A 23,039-nucleotide genomic window follows, 5' to 3' on the forward strand; every position below is an offset into this window, starting at 1 on the left:
TTTTTTTGTGAAAAAGATTTTTTATTATTATTCTGATAATTATTATTATTAATATTATGGTTTATAATATCATCAGTAATCATATTAATTAGAAGCAAAATAAAAACCAAGGAATGGGGAGAATAACTGTTGTAAATAATAATAATTGTTTTACATATTATTATGAAATAATGGATGATGATGGAAATAAATCCGAAAAAGAATTAGAAGAAAATGATGATGATAATGGTGAATGATGAAATACTGAGAGAATTACATAATTTTGTTTTTATGATTAAAATTTTTCCAAGATCGATATTTTGCTCTGCTGCCTCCAAAGAATATATTCCCAATTTGTTATTCGGAATAAAAATGACAATGATTTACTAAGGCTTTGCTGTGATCATGATCATCATTGTTGTTATGAATATTCAATGCTTGATGAAACAAACAATCAATTTGTCTATCATTTAAAATTTGTTTTTTCAATTTGTCCAGATCATTGTTTTAGGTTTTTGAAAATGTTTGTTTGATTCACATAGGATACGATTAGTAACAAGATCTACAGTATATACCGATTCAGTGGCAGTGATTGATAGGATCCGATTTTTTTCCGATAATGCCATTCCACGATGATAACTAAATATAGAAAAAAAATCAATATGAATCGATTTTATGATTACGCATTTTGAATCGACTTACCCTTCAGTTGGTCTTCCTATTCCTGAGATTAATTCCACATGGCCATCAATCAATGACAAATAAAGTAGATCTTCACGATTCGGTGTTGCCGATGCTAATATCAGATCATAGTTACCATTTTTCCATACAAACAAACAATTTACAATATCCAATGATGTACGAACATCATACATAAATTCAATTCCATTATCATTAATCTTCTGTACAATAATTGTACTTGTATTTGTTGCCATTGTATTAGTATTTGTGGTTCTTGTTGTTTTTCTCGATGATGATGAAGATGATCGATACTGTGATGGACATAATGTTGTTGTTCCAGTTTCATCATGTTGACATTGTGTTGAATTAGCAAAATCATGATATATACTAACCAGATAACGATGATCCGGTGATAGATAACTTTTATGTGCATTCAAATGTGAATTATGCAATAATATTGCATCAGTAACTTGATCTAAAATTAATTGCCCATTCAATTGATGTGTGATCGGTGTCTGGCATTGTACGGCCAATAATCCACCAGCTTTCCTGGTAATTATTGATGCAGCAATCGGTTGACAATCATTCAATCGTATCGAATGTATATATTCCAATTGATTGATTGAAATTTTTATCAATGACCGTTCTTCCCAATGCGTTGCATATGCATATGGTGAATCATGCATGACCTTTTTCATACGTTTATTATATTCATTTTTGAATATCGATTCATAATGTTCAGGAATGAAAAAATCATATACCAAATCAAAATGACCATCAACCGGTTGTAAATGTATGACATCAATATGATGATGCATTAAAGATTGAACCTGTGGTGATTGTTGTTGCTGCGATGATGATTGTTTTCCCGGTGATGAGGATAATGGTGAACTACCTGCATCATGCATTAATCGAATAACTTGAATAGTTTTACGATTTTTTCGATATTTTTCGTTCAGATAATCAAATTTACTGCCAACCGATGAGGATGAGGAAACAGAATAATCACCCAAATCTTTCCATTCAGATTCAATCAAATCTTTTGGTATATTCGATGATCGTTGTTCATCATTATTATAATAATTATAATCATTATTATTATTATTGCCATCACAAAGAACCCATATCTGTGGATCTTTTCCCATTTCGGATGATTCTACAATACGAAGGCGTCTTGGTTGAGGATCGGTGGCAATCACCTGAACAATAGATAATTGTAATTCATGTAAAACAAGTATACGATTTAGATTTGGTTGAGCAATATAGATTAAACCATTTAATTGTACAATATCTTCACTCCAATCACATTGTATCATTGTTGTTGATGATGATGAGGATGATTGATCATTATTATTATAACCATTACCACAAAGTGTTAAACTATTTTGATAGATTATATCTCTTGCATCAATTTCATGAATAGTTTGACCACAGATACCTTTTATATTAGATAGAGATCAAAGACATTAATTCAACCGGAAAATAAATCAATAAATCAATCGATTTACCTTCATAAATGGTCAATCCATTGGCATGAAAAATCCATAAACGTTGTGGATGTGAATCATAAATATCTGCTGATGATTCTACCGATTCATCTTGCACTAATAATGATGCAACACTTTGTCCAAATGCACCATTTTTATGTGTTATACGACATGTATATGCACCCGTATCGAATTTGTTCTAATGCAGCCACTTGTAATAATGTACCATTATTTATAATGGTCACTTTTGGTCCATCAATCAATTGTTCATCATTTTTAAACCAATGGACCGTAAAATCATCTTCAAATGTCTCGAAACGACATTCAAAACTTGCTACGCCACCAATAGGTGTCCATTGAAATCTTGGTGATACTTCAACAATTGGATCGACTATAATTTTTGTAATTTGAATCATAAAAAATGAATAAATAAATCTAAATATTTGATAAACATACCGATTACATCAACAATATGTGTCTGTTTGACCGTTGGATTATTAACCGCTTGACAGGAATAATTACCAGAAAACGATAATTTCAAATCCGTTAGATAAAGTGATCCATCATTGAAAACCTTAATATATGGTAAATTTAATGTGGCCAAATCGACACCATGACGATACCATTTAATGGCCGGTTTCTGTGGTTCACCATTTATATCGCAACGAATTTCAACATTATCACCTAGATGTGCTTCAATCTTATTGATGGCTAAACTTTCATCCAATGTAACCATTGATACGCCTATGGTTTTTTTTTTATATAAAAAGATTTAATATCAGCAATTGATGAAAAAAGAGATTACTTACTAAACAATTTATTGAATGCAGCTTGAAATTCTGTATAATCAAGTTTATCATCATCATCAACATCTTCATGTTGCATTAGATCTGTGAGAAGACATACAGAATCTGGTGACTAAAATTCGAAAGAAAAACGATTAACAATTCTTTGTTCATGGCAATTTTAATATTATATTATCATTATATACCTTATAAATCATTGAATGTTTCCATAATTCATTCAATGTAATCTGGCCATCAGAATTTTCATCCAATCTTGTAAATAATAATGATACATCATTTACTATTTATCGAAAAAAGATGAAAAAGATAATACACCACCAACAACAAAAAAAAACAACATCAGTCGAAATAGGCAAGAAAATTATTATTATTAGCGAAAAAAAAAATCAAAATCATTGAAGTGAGAAAAAATGAATTTTTTTTTGTTTGTTTGTTTGTTTGTTCGATACATACTTTTTTCCAATATTTTTTCCTTCATTAGATCATATTGTTTAGGTCGACATTCAACTTCATCATCATCATCAACATCATCATCACCATTATCATCATTGTTATCGTTATCGTCATCATCATCTCCATTTTCATCATTGTTGTTATCAGCATTCTTTTGATGATGATTATGATGATGATGATGCTGCTGCTTCTGATGATCATATCGTTTAATTGAATTTATCGATGAATCATCAATGATGTTATTTGTGCTTTGGCTGCTACTACTAGCCGCTGTAGCATATGATGATGATGATGATAAAGAATCAATTTCCACATCTAAATCATTATTATCATCATTATTATTATTATGGCTTCTGATATTATTATCATCATTATTATTTAAGTGAAAAATTTTACTATTTTCATTATTATCGTTATCATCATTATTATTATTATTATTATCGTTTTCTTCATCTCTTAAACATTGATCAGGATGAGCCGGTCGAATCAATGTGTTTGTATCACACGCAGCACGCCTGTGTGTTTGTTGAAAAAAAAACGATTAAATATAGAAAATAGAAATAGTGATGATGATGAATAACAACAACAAACCTCAAATGACAACGTGATGGATATAATTTTCCATCCGATCCACAGATTTTATGTTTATGTATTGGACATCTTTCGGTTTGTTGTGCTGAACAACTGAATCTTCGATGATGCGTCTATTGTGTGATCATATGTTTTGTAGTTTTTTGTTTTGTTTTGTGATATTTATAAAATAGAAAACAACAACAAATATAATTGAATATGTGAATGAAAAAATTCTGATTGTATCGTTCTGACCAATAAAAAAAGAAGATGATAATCAATTGAAAAGAAAAATACTGACCTTTGATTCGGTTAATCCTATTAATAATAATAAAGTGAATGATATTAATAGTAGATGAATGAAGAAATTAAATAATGAAATGGTTGTTGTTGTCGTTATTTTTGAATGATGATGATGCTTTGTATGATGATGATGATGATGATGATGAATGGTGGTTTGTTTCATTTTTGAAAATGTGATGATGATGATGATAATGATGGTGGTGGTTATTTGATGGCACTAATAACACACGAAATCTGACTGACCAACATAGAAAAACAAATCAATTGGTTTGAATTGAACAACAACAAAGAAAAACTTTTGAAATTGTTCAAGTTCATATCAAAGAAAAATGAAATATAAAAAGTTTCTATGGTAACCGAACAACAAAAAAAAACCCGTTATATAATAATAATAATTAAGGCTAATGTATGAAATTGATCCAAATGATCCAAATTGAAAACAAAAATATGTAACACAGCAACAACAACAACAACAAATGAATGATTCACTCTTTATATATATAGCTAGAATCTAATCTAATCAATTATGTTACAAAGAAAAAAAAAATTTCTTTTTGAAAGATGTCGATTCTGGATAAATAGAATTCTTACCCAAAACAATTGTTGTCGTCGCTTGATCCACGCACACACACACACACACACACAAGACAGAGAGAGAATAATGACAGATAAGATGACAGAATCTTTCTCTTTTGTATTGTATAAAAGAAATCAATTTTGATCAAGAATAATTAATTATTATTATTATGGTCGACAATATTCTCATACACACAGAAAAAACAGAGAATGAAAAAAAAGAACTGCAAAAAAAATAAGAATTTCAAATGACGACAACAATGGTAACACAATCTACTATGATGATGATGATGATTATGTCATTCGGTTCGTTGATTTTTTATTTTATTTCATTTTTTTTTTTTTGGAACACAATCCAAAAAAAAACAATCATCATCATATAATAATAAATGATTGTGAAATATGACGAGTTTTATTATTGACAATAATAAAGTCATCAGTTGTTGATTTTTTGTTTAAAAAAAACAAAAACAGAATCTTTTGTCACAATGGAGAACAAAAAATGAAAAATTATTTTTTATTCAAATTTTGTTTGATATGAATTTTTGCACTCAACAACAACAACAACCGACCAATTCTCATTGATGATGATGATCCAAGAAATACCAATACTGGATTCGATATGTGATACTTAACTATGATACTTTTCTTTTCTTTTTATTTTTATTTTGGAACGTTTGTTTTGGGAGCCATCGATTTCTAGCTACTATGACAAAAACAGTGGTGGTGGTGGTACCATGATTCCAACGGAATCGAAATGGATTTTTTTTCCCAAAAAGTTCCAACAGGGTAGTAGCATTAGTTTTTCCATGCAAAACAACCACTACACAAGCAATCTGGATTTTATTCGCCATCAAACAGTGAAAAGACTTGATGAGAAAAAAATAGGCGTCCAATTCTTGGATTCAATTTATTTTTCTCCTCGGTTCATTTCTATATAATGAGAACATTGGACATGATGATCTTCATCAAATTCAATCGAATTTTTGTTTTTTTTTCTGTTTTGTTTTGTTTTGGATAAAAGTTCCAAGACTTTATTATATAGTGGATCATTTTTTTCTTTGCATAGTTCAAACATGCTATATATGAGCGTGTGTGTGTTCGTTTTGAATCCATTTTCCTCTTTTCTTAATGAAATTTATCAAATTCTCTCGCCTCCATCATTCTGGAAATAAAAAATAAAATTATAGCACTAGATAGTGAATGATCAATAGTCGAAACGATTGGCTGACTTGGTTATTATTGGGTCCATCGTAATAATAAGTGGATGGCGGTGGGTATTGAAAACTGATCGATTGAATGAATGAATGAATGATGAGTGACTACGACGGCGAATTTTTCAAAAAAAAAAAAAAATTCCCAAAACCAAATTAGGTTTCAATTGGTAAGCAATAAAAAAAAAAATTCTAGTCAGTAGAAAGAAGCAAAAAAAAAAAAAAACAGGAAATCCAGAAGAAATAGCAAAAAAAAAAAAGAAAATTGTTAACGGATGTCATTATTTCTATCATCATTATTATTATTATTATTGAATGGTTGAAACAGGGCATTCATTTAATAAGCATTTAGTTTAGTAGATGTTTTCTGTTGTTGTTGTTGGCTCACTTTTTACAGAATATAGAATCATCATATTGGTGTGTGTGTGTGTGTTATTAGTCAGAATTTATTTTTCCAGTTTTTTTTTTGAATGAAAAACGGATGGATCGATTTGGCCTCTTGGTGTGTGTGTGTGTGTGTGTGTGTATGTATGTTTTTCAATAACAGAATCGGGGTACAGCCTTTTTTCAGTTTTGCCAGAAATAAAATAATAAAAAAAAATTTTATTTTTTCCGTTATTCAACATTGAATGTAAAAGTTTTCTTTCTCTCAGAATTTTTCCACCCCTACTCAATATGAAAGATGATGATGACGATGATGATGATGATGTATTTGTAAAACGGAAAAAATAGATTCTAGTTTGTTTGAATTTGAAAAAAAAAGATTCAATGATGGAATATTCTTTGCATGGTTTTATTCTGGCCATCAGAAAAAAAAGAAAAAAAAATGATTACATTTCTTTCAGGCAGCTCTCTCTCTCTCTCTCCCACACACACACACACACACATTTACAAATAGACAAATCTCTATCTTGTTTGCTGTTGTTTTATGTTTGTTTACTGTGTGTATGTTAGGAAAACAAATACAAAAAAAAATAGACAATAGACAAAATCATTCTGGTTTTTGTTTTCTGTTTTCATTTCATCTTCAATTCTATTTCAACTTTATGTGTTTTCCTTTTTGATAAGATGATTTTATTTTATTTTTTTTTTTCATCATCGAGCCAGAAAAAAAACGAAATCATTGAATCTAGCCAATATCAGATACTTTTTTTTTCAGGAACACTTCAATTTTAATTTCAAACAAACGTTGTTCGTCTTTTTATAGTTTCGTTCTTTTGTTTCAGATCAGCACGAATCATTCAATGGATTTTAACAATGTTTGGTTTGGTTTTCACTTTGGTGGTAAAACAATAGATGTCAAATTGGGATGTGTAGTGTGTGTGTGTTTATGTTGTATAGTGCAAGAATGTCTTGAAAACTTGGTTATTTCTCAACAATCGAAAAAAAGCAAAAAAAAAACTCATGTCCAGAATCCTTGTATATTTTATGGTGTCAAATATATATTTTTTTTCTGTTCTTCAAAGTGAACGAAAAAAAAAATTGAAAGAAAATTCGTGTTGATGATGACGATAGGAGACGAATGAAATGAACAAAGAAAAAACCATAACTCAAGAATGAGGAAAAAAGAATAAAACAATTCTGACAGGCCTATGAACGAGGCAGAAAGAAAGAAAAATTCCAAAAATAAAAAAAAAACAAAGAATAACGAACGATTCCGTATACAGTTTTTATTGAACGATGAGATGAGGATTGAAAACGAAAGAAAACGATTTTTTTTTTTGGTAAACTTTTTTTTTTGGACAATTTTCCCATTATTATAAAAGAAAGATTAAGCCGAAGCTATTCTGTAGATTGTTTTTTACGAGATGGAAAATTTTCATCGATTTAAAGATAATGGATGACCATCATAATCATCATCATCATCATCATAATCATAATAACCGTAATGTGTATAAATAGCCAGAGAATAATAATTGTTAATGCAATGTGCGGCTATTATTATCCATCCAATACACATTACAATTTTTTGTCCAGAATTCTTCTGAATCCACAAATAATCGATATATTTCGATCTGTTTAAGAATCAGGATTTTGAAGAAAAAAAAATTCTTTTTTGTCGAGTAATTTTCATTTTTTTTTTTTTTCAAAAGCAAAATTTACAAAAGAAAAAAAAATGTTTTCCATAAAAGGTAAAAATTATCAAGATTCACTTTATATACAAAAGAAGAAAATGCAATCTATTTAACAAGCAAAAGTGAATATACACAACAACAAAGTGACAAATGAAAATTTCACTTTGTTTTTTTTATCTATTGCTAACAACATGTAATTTCATGTCATCATTTTTTCCTGATGATTGGGAAAAAAAAGAATCTTTTTTTTTCTCTTGTTGATTTAAAGAATTTTTCTTTCCAACAAAAAAAAAGAAGAGAAATGTATGTGTTTATTCAACCGGATCGTCAAGAATGATAGTGAAATCGTTTCGTCGATTGATGATGATGATAATGATTAAGTAAGTCTTTTACATTTTGCCATTTATATCCATTGATGATAATGATTTTTGACTACTTGCTTGTCATCACACATTGGGCATATCTTTACGATATATTGCAGCTAAATCATGTTTGACTTTTTTCAACAAAAGAAACAAAAAAAATTTTCAGACTAGAGATGATGATTATATAATGATGATGACATGACATGACATGACATCGTGATCGTTGTGATGAATAAAGCTTTCAACAAAAAAAAACAGAATAGAACACATTTGTCATGTGTAAATCAAAGGGAAAAAAATGTATAAAAAAAACTTTTTTCAAGTATAAGTACTATGTACATGGTGATGATGATGATGATGATGATGCATCAAACATCATCGACAGCCGCCAAACAATAAATATATTCGGTCAGCAAAATGACCAAAAACCTATTTAAGATGAAAAAAAAGGTGAAAATGATGATTGACCAATTGTGATGAGTGTGTGTGTGTGTGTGTGTGTGTGATAATAATAACATACGTGTGTGATGATGTGAGCAATGAATGAATAAAAATTTGCAATTCATTGAACAAAAAAAAAGATGATGATGATGATGATTATTATTATTATTATGAAGGTTGATCAAATCGCCATTGTTGTGTTGAACTACCAGCATTACATTGATCAACAATAATACCCGTTTGTCGTACAAAACGTGAATCTAAACAAAGATTATGTGATAATAATTTTATATGACGATCAAATGCCCAGACCCATTTCTAGAAAAAAGGAAAAAAAAAGATAAAAAGAGTCAGAATATATTTCAATGTGATTATTATGAAAATTTTTCTCTTGAATTTTCAATGAAAGATTTATGCAATTTTTCACAGTAAATCTTGTTAGCACACACACACATACACACAAAAGTATGAGGAAGACGGCCAAAAACTTACCTGAGTATCATCACCAATACATTCAGAAAGTATTATCGATCTTGATGGTTCAAATCCGGTAACAGTAATACAAAGATGATTATCATGTTTTATTAGATGATCAATAGTGAATGACCAATCTTGATTTGCACCTTGTCCATGACATTGATATAATGATAAATGATCAAAATTCTTCGTTTCACCCATTGTATCTAGACATTGATCAATTTGTCTTAGGGCACCATGTTTATCCAATGATAATGTATTATCGTCGTCTGGTCCATTCATTATATTCATTCCGCCATCGGGCATTTTTAATTCTGGATAAACATTTTTCATATACCAATCAAATGATTTACAATGCAATTTTTGTCTTAAAGCTTTTCGTTCACTAATATCACCAAATGATACATATTGTGCTGGTGGATTTGCATTATAATAAAATTTTTTATATTCATCCATCCAAACTTCAGCTGCTCGACGTGTATTATGTACGAATACAACACCACTACCACCGGGAAAATCATATGGATGTCTATGTTTCAATGTATTGTGGTGTATATAAAAGTGGATGGAATAATTTACAATCAATTTTTTTTCCTGGAACACAACTTACTGTTTACGAAAAACATGACCAACATGGCTACAGGGTATGATTTCAAGACCATCGGCACATAACCACATTCGAAAGGATATCTCTAGATTTTCACCACCCTTTATCAAACGATGAGGGGAAGAGAGAAATTCAAATTGATCGTTATGAATAATTTAAACATTTTTTCAATTCAAAATGTATACAAAACTTCATGTAAGTGTGTGTGTGACTATGAATATTAATTTGGAATAAATTTAAAAATTTTTTCTTCAAGTTTTTCTCAAAAAGAAAATTGTTTTTATTTAATGAATGAATTTCTCTTCAATTTTGTCTCAAAAATTCATTCGTCAAATTGATTCACACAAGAATGAATTCATTTAAATTAACAAAAAAAAAAAAATTTAACCCTTCCGGAAAATCATCATAATCATCATGTTTTCTTTTTCGAAATTAACAAAAAAAAAATCATTCATCCATTCAAAAATCTACATGTTTGATTCGTTTATTACAATTACATGTAATAATATTCCAATTTAAACGACAAAAGACAATATAACAATGGCAATAAAATGACAATAATGATAAAAAACATGCATGCAAGATAAATATGATGACATATATAAAATTTATTATACTTACCCAAATATTCATTTGTGGATCATATTTTCCATAATATTCAAATGTAGTTTTATTTATGGAAAATAGGCCGCCGGCAATCATTGGTGTTCTTGTAATGGACGATATAAATGAATGAACAAACAGAAAATGAAAATTCATGATGCCAAAGAGAATAAAAAGAATAGCAATTAATCAAACACAAAGGAATTTTGTTTTTTTCTTTTGGACAACAAATATACATGACATGGCAACAATTCATTCATTTTTGAATAAACTCACTTTATTGGTGCTGTTTGATCCAGTAAACGTTTCTGATGAATAGCTGGAGGTAATATTTCCCATTTAAATACTAGATTCCAATCGAAACCACCACGAAGATCCATTGATGCAGCAATATAACGAAAATCATCTAATGCTATCACATCTATCACAGGCGATACGACTAGTAATGGATTCTGCGAACGTATGTTATGTAATTAATAAGAATTTGAATTTGAAAAAAAATCAAAACAAAAGAAAATCACCTGTTTAACACGTTCCAACAATGGTTCTAACCATTGTTGATTACATTCACAATGACTATCTAAAAATGTTAATATCGGTCCACGAGCAGCATCGGCACCACGTATTCTGGATCGTACTAAACCTTCACGTTTTTCATTACGTATCAAACGTACTTTCGGTATTTTCTCCAATTCACGGCCATCACATGGATCATCACTATGATCATCGACTAATATAATTTCCGTTATTAATCTTGATGGTGAACGATTAAATACGGAAACAATTGTGCGTAATAATGTTGATCTTGCTTCATTATGATAGGTAATTATAATCGATGTCGGTGGTAATTCATCAATATTATAATGTTTACTTTGACAATGATAATGTCTTGTATCGATTATTGAACGATCCGGTGATAATGAATCACTTGCTTTTTGATTGAATTTATTTTTTAAATATGGATCCATATTAGCTTTGATTGCATTTTTCATCAGATAATCAACAAGATCAAATTCAGAGCCAAGATTTTGATATGTTTTAGCTTGTTGTGGTAGAAATTCTGATTTTGATATCTGAAAATTTAGGTTGGTCATCGTTGTTGTTGTTGTTGCCGTTGTTAAGCTATCATTCATTTGTTGTTGATGAACACTGTAATCCTTTTCATGAAAATAAAAATGAAAAAAAACAAATTAAATCATTCAATTATCAAAAAAAAAAAAAAAAAAAAAAAAAAATAAAATAAACAACGTGGGCAGCAATGAATGACGAACTAGAAAAAAGGTCAAAAAAGGCAATAAACGAGAGACAAAAAACGGTAAACCCAAAAAAAGGTTTTCAACCTGTTTTTTTCCTTTCAATTCGGGATTTTTTTTCCATCATCCAGATTAAGTCCTAGACATTTATTGTTATGATTATGATGATGATTATGAAGAAGAAAAAAAATTGTCTGACATTTCTATCAAAGTACAGATAAATCTGGGTTAAAATAGTAACTGAAAACAAATTATAATTTCAAAAAATGAATTGATTTAATCATTTTGGGAAGAATCAAAATAGAAAAAAAAATTATTCAACAAAACAACGAAACAAAAAAAAACTAAAATCCCGTTTTTCCATGATTCCTTGTCACGAATGTGTGTTCATATTCAAATCACAAGTAAACAACATTTCCATACAGAGGATGATGACCAAAGAAAAAAAAACGATGATGCTAAATTGGATGAACGAGAGAAGAAAAAAAAAGATTTGACGCTCCCAACTCTTATCAAGAACAGAACAGAACAACAACAAAAAAAAATAGTCAATTGAACAAAGATGTAATCTTCTGAAAACAGTTGGTTTGAACATACACCTTGAAAATTTTTTAAGGGATCGAATGGAAAAAAAATTAATGGATGGTTTTTTTTGGTTGATTCGACTGTCTGAATCGAGAAAAAAACTACTGCTTCAAGTCATTTGAGTTTCTTGATCTATCAGAATAAAACTTAAACAATAAAAAAAAATCATTTATTATAAATGAATCACATTTTTTCCCGCCACCATCATTCGGGGTTAAATATCTTTTTCTACTTGTTCCACACACACATACAGGTCACAATTAAAGTATTGAACACAAACCATTATCGGTATACCATCAATATGAATATTTCATACACAACAAAAAAATGGTCTGAATGAACAGTTTAGTGTGATTAGATCTTTCAATCAAATGATAATAATGACCATTTATATATATATATTCTCATCATTGGTGATATTCGTGATGGGGCTACACAACACAACACAATAAATGTTTGATACAATGATCGGCTTTATTATATGTGCACCGGGGAAAAAAAATGATTCTTATAAGAAGCTTTAAAAAGAAAAAATGAAATAATGATAACGGCTATGGAAATGGAAATGGAAATGAAATTAATTGGAAAAAATGATAAATCATTTTTCGTTTGTTCTATTGTTTTTTTTATCTCATTCTTTTTATTGAACTGCAGCAGTATTTTTTTTATTTTTTTTTTTTGGGACCACCAAGTGAAATTCTTCTGGGAAATCTGACACACACACACACATGCACACACAAAAAACCAATATCACTATCAAACTTGATTGAAATATGAACATAGCAACCAAGAATAATAATCATCAAAAAGAAAAACGATTCGAGCCAAAACAAAAACCCAGGAAACGATAGCCAAACGAAGCGAAAAAGGAAAAAAATTTCCATAAATAAGAAACACACACACACACATACATTCATTCGTGAAATAAATAAAGAAATGATCAGTAAAAAAAGACAATTATACAACAAAACATCAGGCCAGAAAAAAAATGAATGAAGAAAAAAATTGATGACCACAACATTTTCATTTTTTTCGTTTCATTCATCGATGATAACGTTAATTCATGATGATGATGATGATGATGATGGTGAAAAAAAACAGTATTTTTTATTATTATAAAAAGAATAAAGGAAAACTTTTCATCACTGATGATGATGATGATGATGATCATCATCATAATGATTAACCAAAACCAAAACGAATCGATCGATCATTTCTGCTATACTATTCAAGCATGAAAGGGGGTAAACTCAAAAACACAAAAGTCAATGAAACATAAAGAGATAGATATATAGGCTAATAATGTACATTGGCCTCCACATACACACACACACACAACTAATTGATTGATTTCGATTGATTTGTTATGGATTGCTTGTTTTTTTTTGTTGGTGTCCATTTTTTTCTCATTTCTTTTTTCTCTCATTCACTTTATAACAGATGACGATGGGTGCTATGTCTGAATTTGTTGTATTTTTTTCTCGTTATAAAGAATTCTGAATTTTAAAATTAAATTCTAATGAAAATTTTCAACAAAAACAAAAACAAAAAAACAAAATTCCATCACTTACTTTGAACGCATATTGTTGTTGTTGTTGTTCGTTGTGGATCGTATTCCAAGATCCAGAAAATTCATTGATACGAGAAAATTTTGATCGTAATAATTGCTGTGATGATGATGATGATAAATGTTTTGATCCATTATTATTATTATCGTCATCATTATTATTTTGGTTATTAATTTTATAAATTAATGAAAATATTGTTAACCAAATTAATGATGCAATCAATAATAATTTAAAACGATTCAACATTTTCAACATTTTCGATGGTAATGAAAATTAAATTTGATTAATGAGACGGGCAAACCCACAGCAGCAAGTAAATTTCTTTCTTTTTTTTCTTCGTTTTGATTAGACAAACAACCGTACAAAAAAAATTGAGCTTTGAAAAAAAGTGGAAATTTTTTTCTATTTTTTTTTTGGCACTATAATTTCTTCTTGATGTTTCTCGATGGTCCAAGATTAGAATCGGTTTTCAACCTTTTTTTCGTTTTGTCATTATTATTTCATGATGATGACAATGAAGTTTTTTGTTGTTTTTTTTGGCAAACCAGGACTGTCATTATTCAAATAATGATGATGATGATGATGATTAAGTTTTTTTTTGGTTAAAATGTCATCATCAATTGTTCAGTTGACAAACAAATGAATGAATAACGGTGAATCAAAAAAATGTTAAAATGGATCATATGATGGTGAAGATGATGATAAAGTTGATAATGATTTAGGCGCACAGAACAATTAAATCATCATCATAGTCCTCATCGTTGTATTCTTAACTATGAAAAAAAATTGCTTCGTTCTTCACTGATGATGATAATGATGATGGATCCGTTTTTGACTAAAAAAAACAACAACAACAACAAAAAAATAATGTCAATTAAAATGTCAAAAAAAAAAAAAAAAAATTTCGTTTGCAAATTTGTATATTTTGTTGTCATTTAAATTATTGTCATCATCAATAACTATAACTATAGTTATTACCATGCTTGACTTGACTTTTTTTACTTCTTCTTCTTTTGAAAATCAAAAATCAAATTCACCTTATAATTATCGATATTTTGTTGTTATTAACAATATTAATTAGCATAATATATATGTTATGTTATTATTATTGTTTGGGGTGTATCTAGCACATCACATCAAAAATCATCACATGTGTTTTATTTAGTTATCAAACCAAATGGTAGGGCAGGAAACGGCAAATGATAACCAAAATCGAAATGGTAACAAATAAAAAATGATAAAAAACATTATCGAGGTAACCATAAATCGTCATATACACAAAGAAAGTCAAACAAACAAATTTACTGTGTGTGTGTTAAATACTAAAATTGATTGATTGAATCCAGAAAAAAAAAGAAAAGAAAACTAAGCCATATTTTTTTTGCTGCAAAAATAATTTAGAGCATATATCATATATATAGATAGATGATGATGATTGTTTTCATTTTGTCTTTTTTTTATCAAAGAGAGAGAGATATTATACATACTGAAATCCAAGCAACCAAAAAATGATCAATTGATTATTATTAGGAATTTTTTTCTTCTTTTTTTTTACAGGAAAAATCTCAACCATGAAACAAACAAATCCTCGTTATTATCCACGTTGATTGCTATACATTAGTTTTTCTATTCTTCAGTTTTGTTTTTATTTTGCAGAGGCACATTGGATGTAATTTTCTTCTTTTTTTTCTTGTTCGTTTGTTGTAGAAAAAAAAGCAAAGCAAAGCACAATTATTATTATTATTGGCTTCACTATGTGATTATTATATGGTGATTATCATTATGGAACGTTTTCATCCATTCATTGAATTATTACAGCTATTAGTTTAAGATGATAATGATGAGCATTTTTCTTTGTTTTATCTTTACTTGAGATATATAAATACTAAATACAGGAAATACGGTTGAAAGCTTGAATGAAGCTTGAAAGAATCAAAAAAAAAAAAAAAAAAAAAATTTCGAAACAATAAGTTTAAAATTTTTAGTAGAAAAAATTGGGTTGCTGTTGTTCATGGATTTTTTTTTTTTGGTCAAATAAATCCAATTTCGATAATTTAGTCATTCAAACACACACACACACGAACAAAATTGATTAAAATTGATGAATCAATCGGTGAATAGGCATTATTTAAAAATTTACTTTGATATATTTGTTAGCATTTGCATATATATTCAAGTTGGTTAAAACTATCGATAGATTGATCAAACGTTCGAATTGAATTGAATTGAATTGTTCATTGGTGAACAAACAATGTGTTTAAAATTGATTCTTGAATTTAATGATGAAGATGATGATGATGATGAGCAAATGATGGTCAATTGATGACCAGTTTTCTTCAATAGTTGTTGCTATTGTTATTGTTTTGGCTTCGTTCTAGATCGATCATCATTATTATCATCAAAATTCAATGTTTATCAATGTTTTAGATCGACCATCATAAACACACACACACACACATATATCTTTTTGTTTTGTTTTTGGTTTTGACTTTATCAGATTTCTTTTTTTTTTCTTCAATCGTCTTTGATATAATCATAGAACAATGGATGATGATGATGATGATGATGATGGCCACAACTACCACAATAATAATAAGGTTAAACTTTTTTTTATAGATAATCAAAGATCGATGATTATTATCAATTGAAATCAGAGGTTTGAAAAAAAATAACAATAAAAAATGTTTGATCAATTTTTTTCAATAATTTTTTTCTGGTTTTGTTTTGATGTTGTTGCTGTTGTTGTTGTTGATGATGATGATGATGTGCATTGCAGAATCAAAACAAAATAGTGGCAGCAGTATGGAATTCAATTGGATACCACTTCCATTTTGGTAGACACTATGGGCTCCATTTTTTTCTCATAGTTTCTGGAACATTATTTGGCGCCCATAGAAACTAAGAATGTATATATAGAGAAATCGTTTTTGGTAATCTGGCAACACTTATTAAGCTGTCGAATGATTATTTGAATTTGAATTTATTTTTTGTTGAAAAACTTGAGATTTCTGGAATAAATTACCATTTGGTACAATCGGATTTAAAATCCAGAAAAAAATAACATTGATACACAGACACACACACACACACGGAGTGATCATCAATATTTTCTGTCTGTTCTAGATGGAATCCATTGCCTATTTTGGTCAAAAAAAAAAGAAAAGGTGCATGAATAAATAAAGAAAAAATGAGATAAGGACTTGAACATACAGCATTTAACTTACTTGAAGATATACAGAATGGTGATAGCAAAATAATAAAAAATAAACTTGATAACCGGAGTACCGGGTATCAGTCAATGAGAGAAAGATAGAGAGAGAGAGAAAAAGAGTGAGGTAGGTATGTATGTATTCTCCACAACGATTCAATGGCAACGACATTGAACGCTTAACATATATCGGTATAACCCTTGAAAAATTCACCATCAACACTTGGTGTTCATCTTTTTAGTAAAAAAACGTTCATGCCAAATGATGATAAAAAAAGCCAGTTAGGAAAAGAGAAAATTTTTCTTCTTCTGTAAATGAAAAATAAAAAAAAAACCCGAACAATTATAAAGAGAAGAAAAACGGCAATGATCGTTTCAACAAAATACCCCTGCTGCTGATGTTGCTGCTGTGGCCAAATCACCCTCTGGATGGATAATTTTCAGGTTTTTGCCTTTAAATGTTTAGTGGTCATCATCATCATCATGGTCGTCCAACTTAAAAGGGAGTGAAAAAAAGTTGACCAAATCAAAGAGCAGCAGTGGCAGTCATCAAACAATAACCGAAAAATAAGGAAAAAACATTAATGTCCGAATCGGTTCAATTTGTTTCACACCACGGGAAAAAAACTTACGTTCGATCGCTCGACGTGAATGATGTAAATGGCGCCATTTTTTTTTTAGTTCCCCAATCATAGACAATCGAATGTATCAATTGAATTGATCCTCTTTTTTTTGGCTTTCGCATTAATTTTCTTTCAAAAGTAAATAATGGAAAAAAACTTTTTTCGAAACCAGACGAAGCACAGCATTCTTTCAATATATTCAAAGGTCAAATAGCCTCGTAGTCGTCGAGACAATATGAATTTTTCACCCACATAATATGAGAGATTATCATTACCATAATAATAATAATAACCGTCATCATCACCCATTTTTTCGCTGGTGTTTATGATTGTCACTTGTGATTTTTTTGTTATAATTCTTTTAAAAAAAACTGATAATTATAATGACATATATTACGTTGCGTCTGTATCAAAAAAAAATACACATTGTGAATAATTATATTTCGCGTATATATATGAATAGGTCATGAATTGTTCATCATCATCATCATCATCATCACCATATGATTATTATTTATGCAACAAACAAACAAGTTTCAACGTTCATCATCTCGAAGATGTATTTAAATAATAACTATAAAATGATGATGATGATGATGATGATGAAAACTTGTGAGGGATAAATAAAGGAATTTTTTTCTTTATAAAATTCGAATTGTCATTTTAACAAAAGGGGCTGTTCAAAGATGAAGATAACTTATTAGTTTGGTTGTATATGAAAAAAAAAACAATGCCAAATTTTAAAACAATTTTTATCATTCGTGAGGTGAAATCAAATTCAAATTCAATAATAATAATAACAACAATAACAATCAAAATCATTATCGGATTCCATAAATCTTGAATGTTGTTGTTGTTGTCATCGTTGTTGTTGTTGTTGTTTTTGTTGTTGTCACACTTGAGAAATTTATCATTGTATTATTTCATTTATATTTTTTTATGATGATGATGATGATGAAACCAGACGACCGAATTTTTTCATTCTATAATGCAAAATAATCTCATGTGAATAGAAATGTTATTTTTGGGTGCCTAAAATGAACCAAAAAAAATATATAATAGAAAACAATGATGACGGTATTACCCATTCTTTTTTGATTTGATTTTATTTATTTCTAAAGATAAAATTCTTTTCTATTTTTCTCTCACACCAGATCATGATGATGATGATGATGATGATGGACATGGCAACACATCGCACACACTTGTGAATAATTTTCATGATACATTCATCATCATCATCGTTAAATGATTTACAATGATGATGATGGCAATGGCAATGGCAATGAAATATTCATCATCATCAACATCATCGTGTGACATATATTTCATGAAATTCGAAACTTGGAAATTGTCGACAACAACAGCAATATAATAATAATAAGATTAAGACAAGAAAAAAAATAATTCGATAAGAATACGCGGAAAACAATTGTATGGGAAAATTTATTTAAAAAACATTGAACGGTAAACTTTTAACGATTCTTGTTTTGGTTATTTTTTTTTTGTTTGAGTGAAAAAATTAAATTTTTTTTTGTTCGTTTTATTTCTCTAGTCGCCTTTTTTTCCTATTCCTGTCCACATATATACAAAAAAACTTGCTGTTCAACCTTGTGTGTGTGTGCTCATCGTTTCGTTTCGTTTCCCAGCAATCAACAATCATCGGGAAAATACAAAAGATAATTTTAACAAAAAAATTTTCAATTTGAAAAAGAAAACAAAAACAAAAAAAAAATTATTATGAATAATAAGAATTCAACAAAAAACAAAATGGCTAGAAATACAAAAAATGTTGCCGATAAAAGTTTGAAGAAAAAAACACAACCAACAGCAACAACTACTGTAGCGGCAGCAACAAAACCGGATATGAGTAAAAAACAAAGCACAAAAAACTCGAAACAAGATAATGATAAATATAAAACAATTAAACAACAACAACAGCAGCAACAGCAACAGCATCAACAAAATTTTTCGACAAAAAAATCCAAAGATAGTGCTTCTATCAAGAATCGAAAAGATAAAAGTTATAAGAAATCAAAAACAGAAAGTATAAAAAAGAAAAAACCGGATAAACCAAAACCTAAAATGGTATCAACAAAACAACAGGATACTGTGGAAAAATCATCAGGATCAGCTAAACCTATTGAAACAACAACGGTTAAACAAAAATCTGAAGGAAAACCAGCACCACCACCAACACCACCACAAGAAATTACAAATAAAAGTGGTAAAAGTAGTAAAAAAGATAAATCAACAAAAGTACCGAAAGATCAATCGGCACAAACTAAACAACAACAGCAGCAACAGCAACAACCGCCGAAATCATCTGAAGAATCATCCGGTATTGAACAACCATCTTCTGATTATGATGATGCAAAAGAAATGTCAACATCAACAGCAACGCCACCAACACCTCCGAAAACGACAGAAGAAACAATCGCAACAGCGACAACAACAACAACAAAACAAGAATCCACACCACCAACACCGCCGACACCACCACCACCACCACCCACACCGGTTACGGAAAAAGTTGAAGAAAAATCAAAAAAATCTGATAAGAAAAAGAAACAGGACGAAGAAAATGATGATGATGAAGCGAGTAAAAATGATGATGAAAAACATGGCAATGAATCTGAACAAGAAAATGAATCACAAACAACACAAGCTAATGAATCCAATGGTAATGATAATGACGATGATGATGATGATGATGCATCATCATCAACAGAAGATGTTGGTTCAGATCAATCACAAAATGATTCTGATGATGATAATGATGTTTCTACAAGTAAAAAGAAAGAAAAAAGCAACAATACAACAACAACAACAACAATAAAAGTGAAAACAGCCGAATCTGAACAATTGGAATCAACTAAACCAACTATTAATCAACAATTGAAACCGAAAAAAGGCTGTAGCCCTACCATTGGTACTAGTGAAAGGATTACAAAAGTTGAATTTGAATCATTAAATGATGAGGTGAAAAAAAAACAAACAAACAAACACACGTTTTTTCTCATTCTAATTATCATTTTTTTTTGTTTTCGTTTTTAATTATTTCAATAGATAAATGAACTAAATTCTGGTGTAAATACATTAAAACATTCATATGGTAGTATAATTAAATCGTTGATTGCAATGCAAAATAAACGATTATTGAAGAAAAAAATTGCCAAACAACAACAACAACAACAACATCATCATCAACAAATGACAACAACATTAGGTGATGTGAAAAAGATTAATTTTTTGACAACATTATCAACAATGGATCCAAAACAAAAAGAAGAGATGTCAGAATCATCATCATCAAATAATGATAAATTTAATATTGAAAATTTTCTTAATCCAATTACACGTGAGAATACATTCCAGATGTTATTTAATGAGGTTTGTTTGTTTGTTTATTTTCATGAATGAATTAATGAAGATTTCACATTAAATTAATTATCATATAAATAACTAATTTGTATTTTTTTTTCTGTAGGTTGAAGATTTGAATAAACGTACTGAACATTTACGTACAAATTTCTATGATCGTCGTGGAAATTTTCTTCGTGCTAAATATGATCAATCTGATTATCATTTGGATAGAAAAAAATTTAATCATTTAAAATTATGGGTAAGTTGTGTGTTGGAGTTGATTATATTATATTCTAATATGTTTCTCATTTCTCAATCCGAAAAAAAAAATTTAGACTAAAAATCTATTGTCAATTGTCAATGAATTAGCTCGTAATTATAATGATGATTTACTCAACATGTTTCGTTTGGTTTAAATGTGGTGGTAGTGGTGCTGGTGGTGGTACTTTACTTTGCTGGTCCGAAATTCTTTTATTTTTTTTTAATGAATGACACACACACACACATATATGGATCAGACGACTAAAGACATGGACGGAAGGAAATCAAAAATTCCTGAATGAATATATATACTACCCACCACCACCCCAATCACCAACAACAAAATATATCAACAATCATCATTAATGTGTTGTGTGCTTGTATTATGTGTTATAATTCTGTTGTTGTTGTTATTTTTTTTTATTTTGATGATGAAAATAAAAAAAAGAATTGAAAAAAATTTTTTTGAAATAGAGGTCAAATGCGCGCGTTGTTTATACAAAAAAAAACATTCATTCATTTCAATGATGATGATGATGATTGTTCCATTTGAGTAAATAATAATAAAAAAAAATGATCGTTTCCTAGTTTTTTTTCTCCCGTTGATTAAATTGTTGTTTTTCTTTGATAGTTCCAAACACACACACACACACACACACACAACTACCCATTATCGACACAAATTCTTCGTTTTGACCCTTAATTAAAAATACTGGGCACATCTGAGAATTTTTTTTTGTTGCTTAACGAAAACAAAAGAATGGTGGCCATTATATGGTGGTCACACATTTAAGAATTGTTGGTTGCTTTTCTATTTAATGACCACACATATATATAACACACACACACACACAATGCACAAATATCGAAACAAAAGCTAATTAAAAACACAAACACATCAGAAATAAAACTAAAAAAAAGCTGACCGACAAAATAAAAAAAAAAAAATAAAGAACAAAGAAATTAATTCAAGACACACAACCACCACCAACACAATAGTCAATAATAAAGTTGTTTAAATGATGATTATATTGACGGTAGATGATAGGTAGTGGGTAGATGGATGAACGGATTGATGGCAATGATAATTTGCCATTACGTGTATTGAAACTAAAGAAAAAAAAACGATGAAATCTTTTTTTCTTCTTTTTCTTACCATGATGACAATAAAAAACAAAATTGGAAATGAAATCTTTTTTTTCTGTTCATTTAATTTTTTCGCTTTGTTTTTCTAAATGGCAATTAAAGTGATAAAAAAACGAAAGAAATAAAACGAAAGAAAATATTCGAATAAACACACAACATTTGTGGATCGACCAATCTGCACAGAAACAAACCAAACATTTCGATTGCCATTCTCATGAGAATTTAAAGCATCATCATCATCATCATCAATGACCATCGAATGTAATGAAAAAAAAGATCAATGACAACGATCCATCCATAAATCAAATCATATCCTCAATTATTCTACAACTACAACAACCATAAGATATTATTATTATTATTGGCCCCCAAGAATAAGTGGACACTTCAAA

The 23,039-nt window shown here is 29.1% G+C and overlaps 3 protein-coding genes across 5 annotated transcripts; 1 reads left to right on the top strand and 2 right to left on the bottom strand.

The window, feature by feature from the left end:
- On the bottom strand, positions 1–5,489 carry LOC124492323 (follistatin-related protein 5). Its single transcript, XM_075733413.1, is given in 11 exon segments — positions 1–618; positions 682–2,098; positions 2,169–2,337; positions 2,339–2,538; positions 2,604–2,891; positions 2,957–3,065; positions 3,139–3,233; positions 3,407–3,921; positions 3,998–4,110; positions 4,278–4,513; positions 4,871–5,489. Coding segments are annotated over 10 exon segments (3,225 nt in total). The 5' UTR covers positions 4,443–4,513; positions 4,871–5,489; the 3' UTR covers positions 1–464.
- A 2,632-nt stretch (positions 5,490–8,121) lies between these two features.
- Positions 8,122–17,128, bottom strand: LOC124492325 (polypeptide N-acetylgalactosaminyltransferase 2). 3 transcript variants are annotated; one of them, XR_012832052.1, is made up of 10 exons: positions 16,184–17,128; positions 15,531–15,965; positions 14,047–14,878; positions 11,159–11,794; positions 10,914–11,089; positions 10,656–10,743; positions 10,038–10,135; positions 9,443–9,956; positions 9,030–9,268; positions 8,122–8,938 (listed from the first exon to the last, which is right to left on the bottom strand). XR_012832052.1 is itself a non-coding variant. In XM_075728498.1 (8 exons), the coding sequence occupies exons 2-8, from the start codon at positions 14,296–14,298 to the stop codon at positions 9,119–9,121; spliced, it is 1,914 nt and encodes a 637-aa protein (XP_075584613.1). In that variant the 5' UTR covers positions 14,299–14,878; positions 15,531–17,128; the 3' UTR covers positions 8,201–9,118. The 3 variants fall into 3 exon arrangements, 1 of the variants encoding a protein (XP_075584613.1); XR_012832529.1 differs by having other exon boundaries at positions 15,531–17,128; XM_075728498.1 differs by having other exon boundaries at positions 8,201–9,268; positions 15,531–17,128.
- Positions 17,129–19,438: 2,310 nt separating this feature from the next.
- LOC124492330 (uncharacterized) lies at positions 19,439–22,030 on the top strand. Its single transcript, XM_075733418.1, has 4 exons — positions 19,439–20,856; positions 20,944–21,267; positions 21,365–21,499; positions 21,576–22,030. Exons 1-4 carry the CDS (start codon positions 19,615–19,617, stop codon positions 21,654–21,656), a joined length of 1,782 nt encoding a protein of 593 aa, XP_075589533.1. The 5' UTR covers positions 19,439–19,614; the 3' UTR covers positions 21,657–22,030.
- Positions 22,031–23,039: the final 1,009 nt, after the last annotated feature.

The sequence above is a fragment of the Dermatophagoides farinae genome, chromosome 1 (assembly GCF_024713945.1).
Source record: "Dermatophagoides farinae isolate YC_2012a chromosome 1, ASM2471394v1, whole genome shotgun sequence".
Classification (NCBI taxonomy): domain Eukaryota; kingdom Metazoa; phylum Arthropoda; class Arachnida; order Sarcoptiformes; family Pyroglyphidae; genus Dermatophagoides; species Dermatophagoides farinae.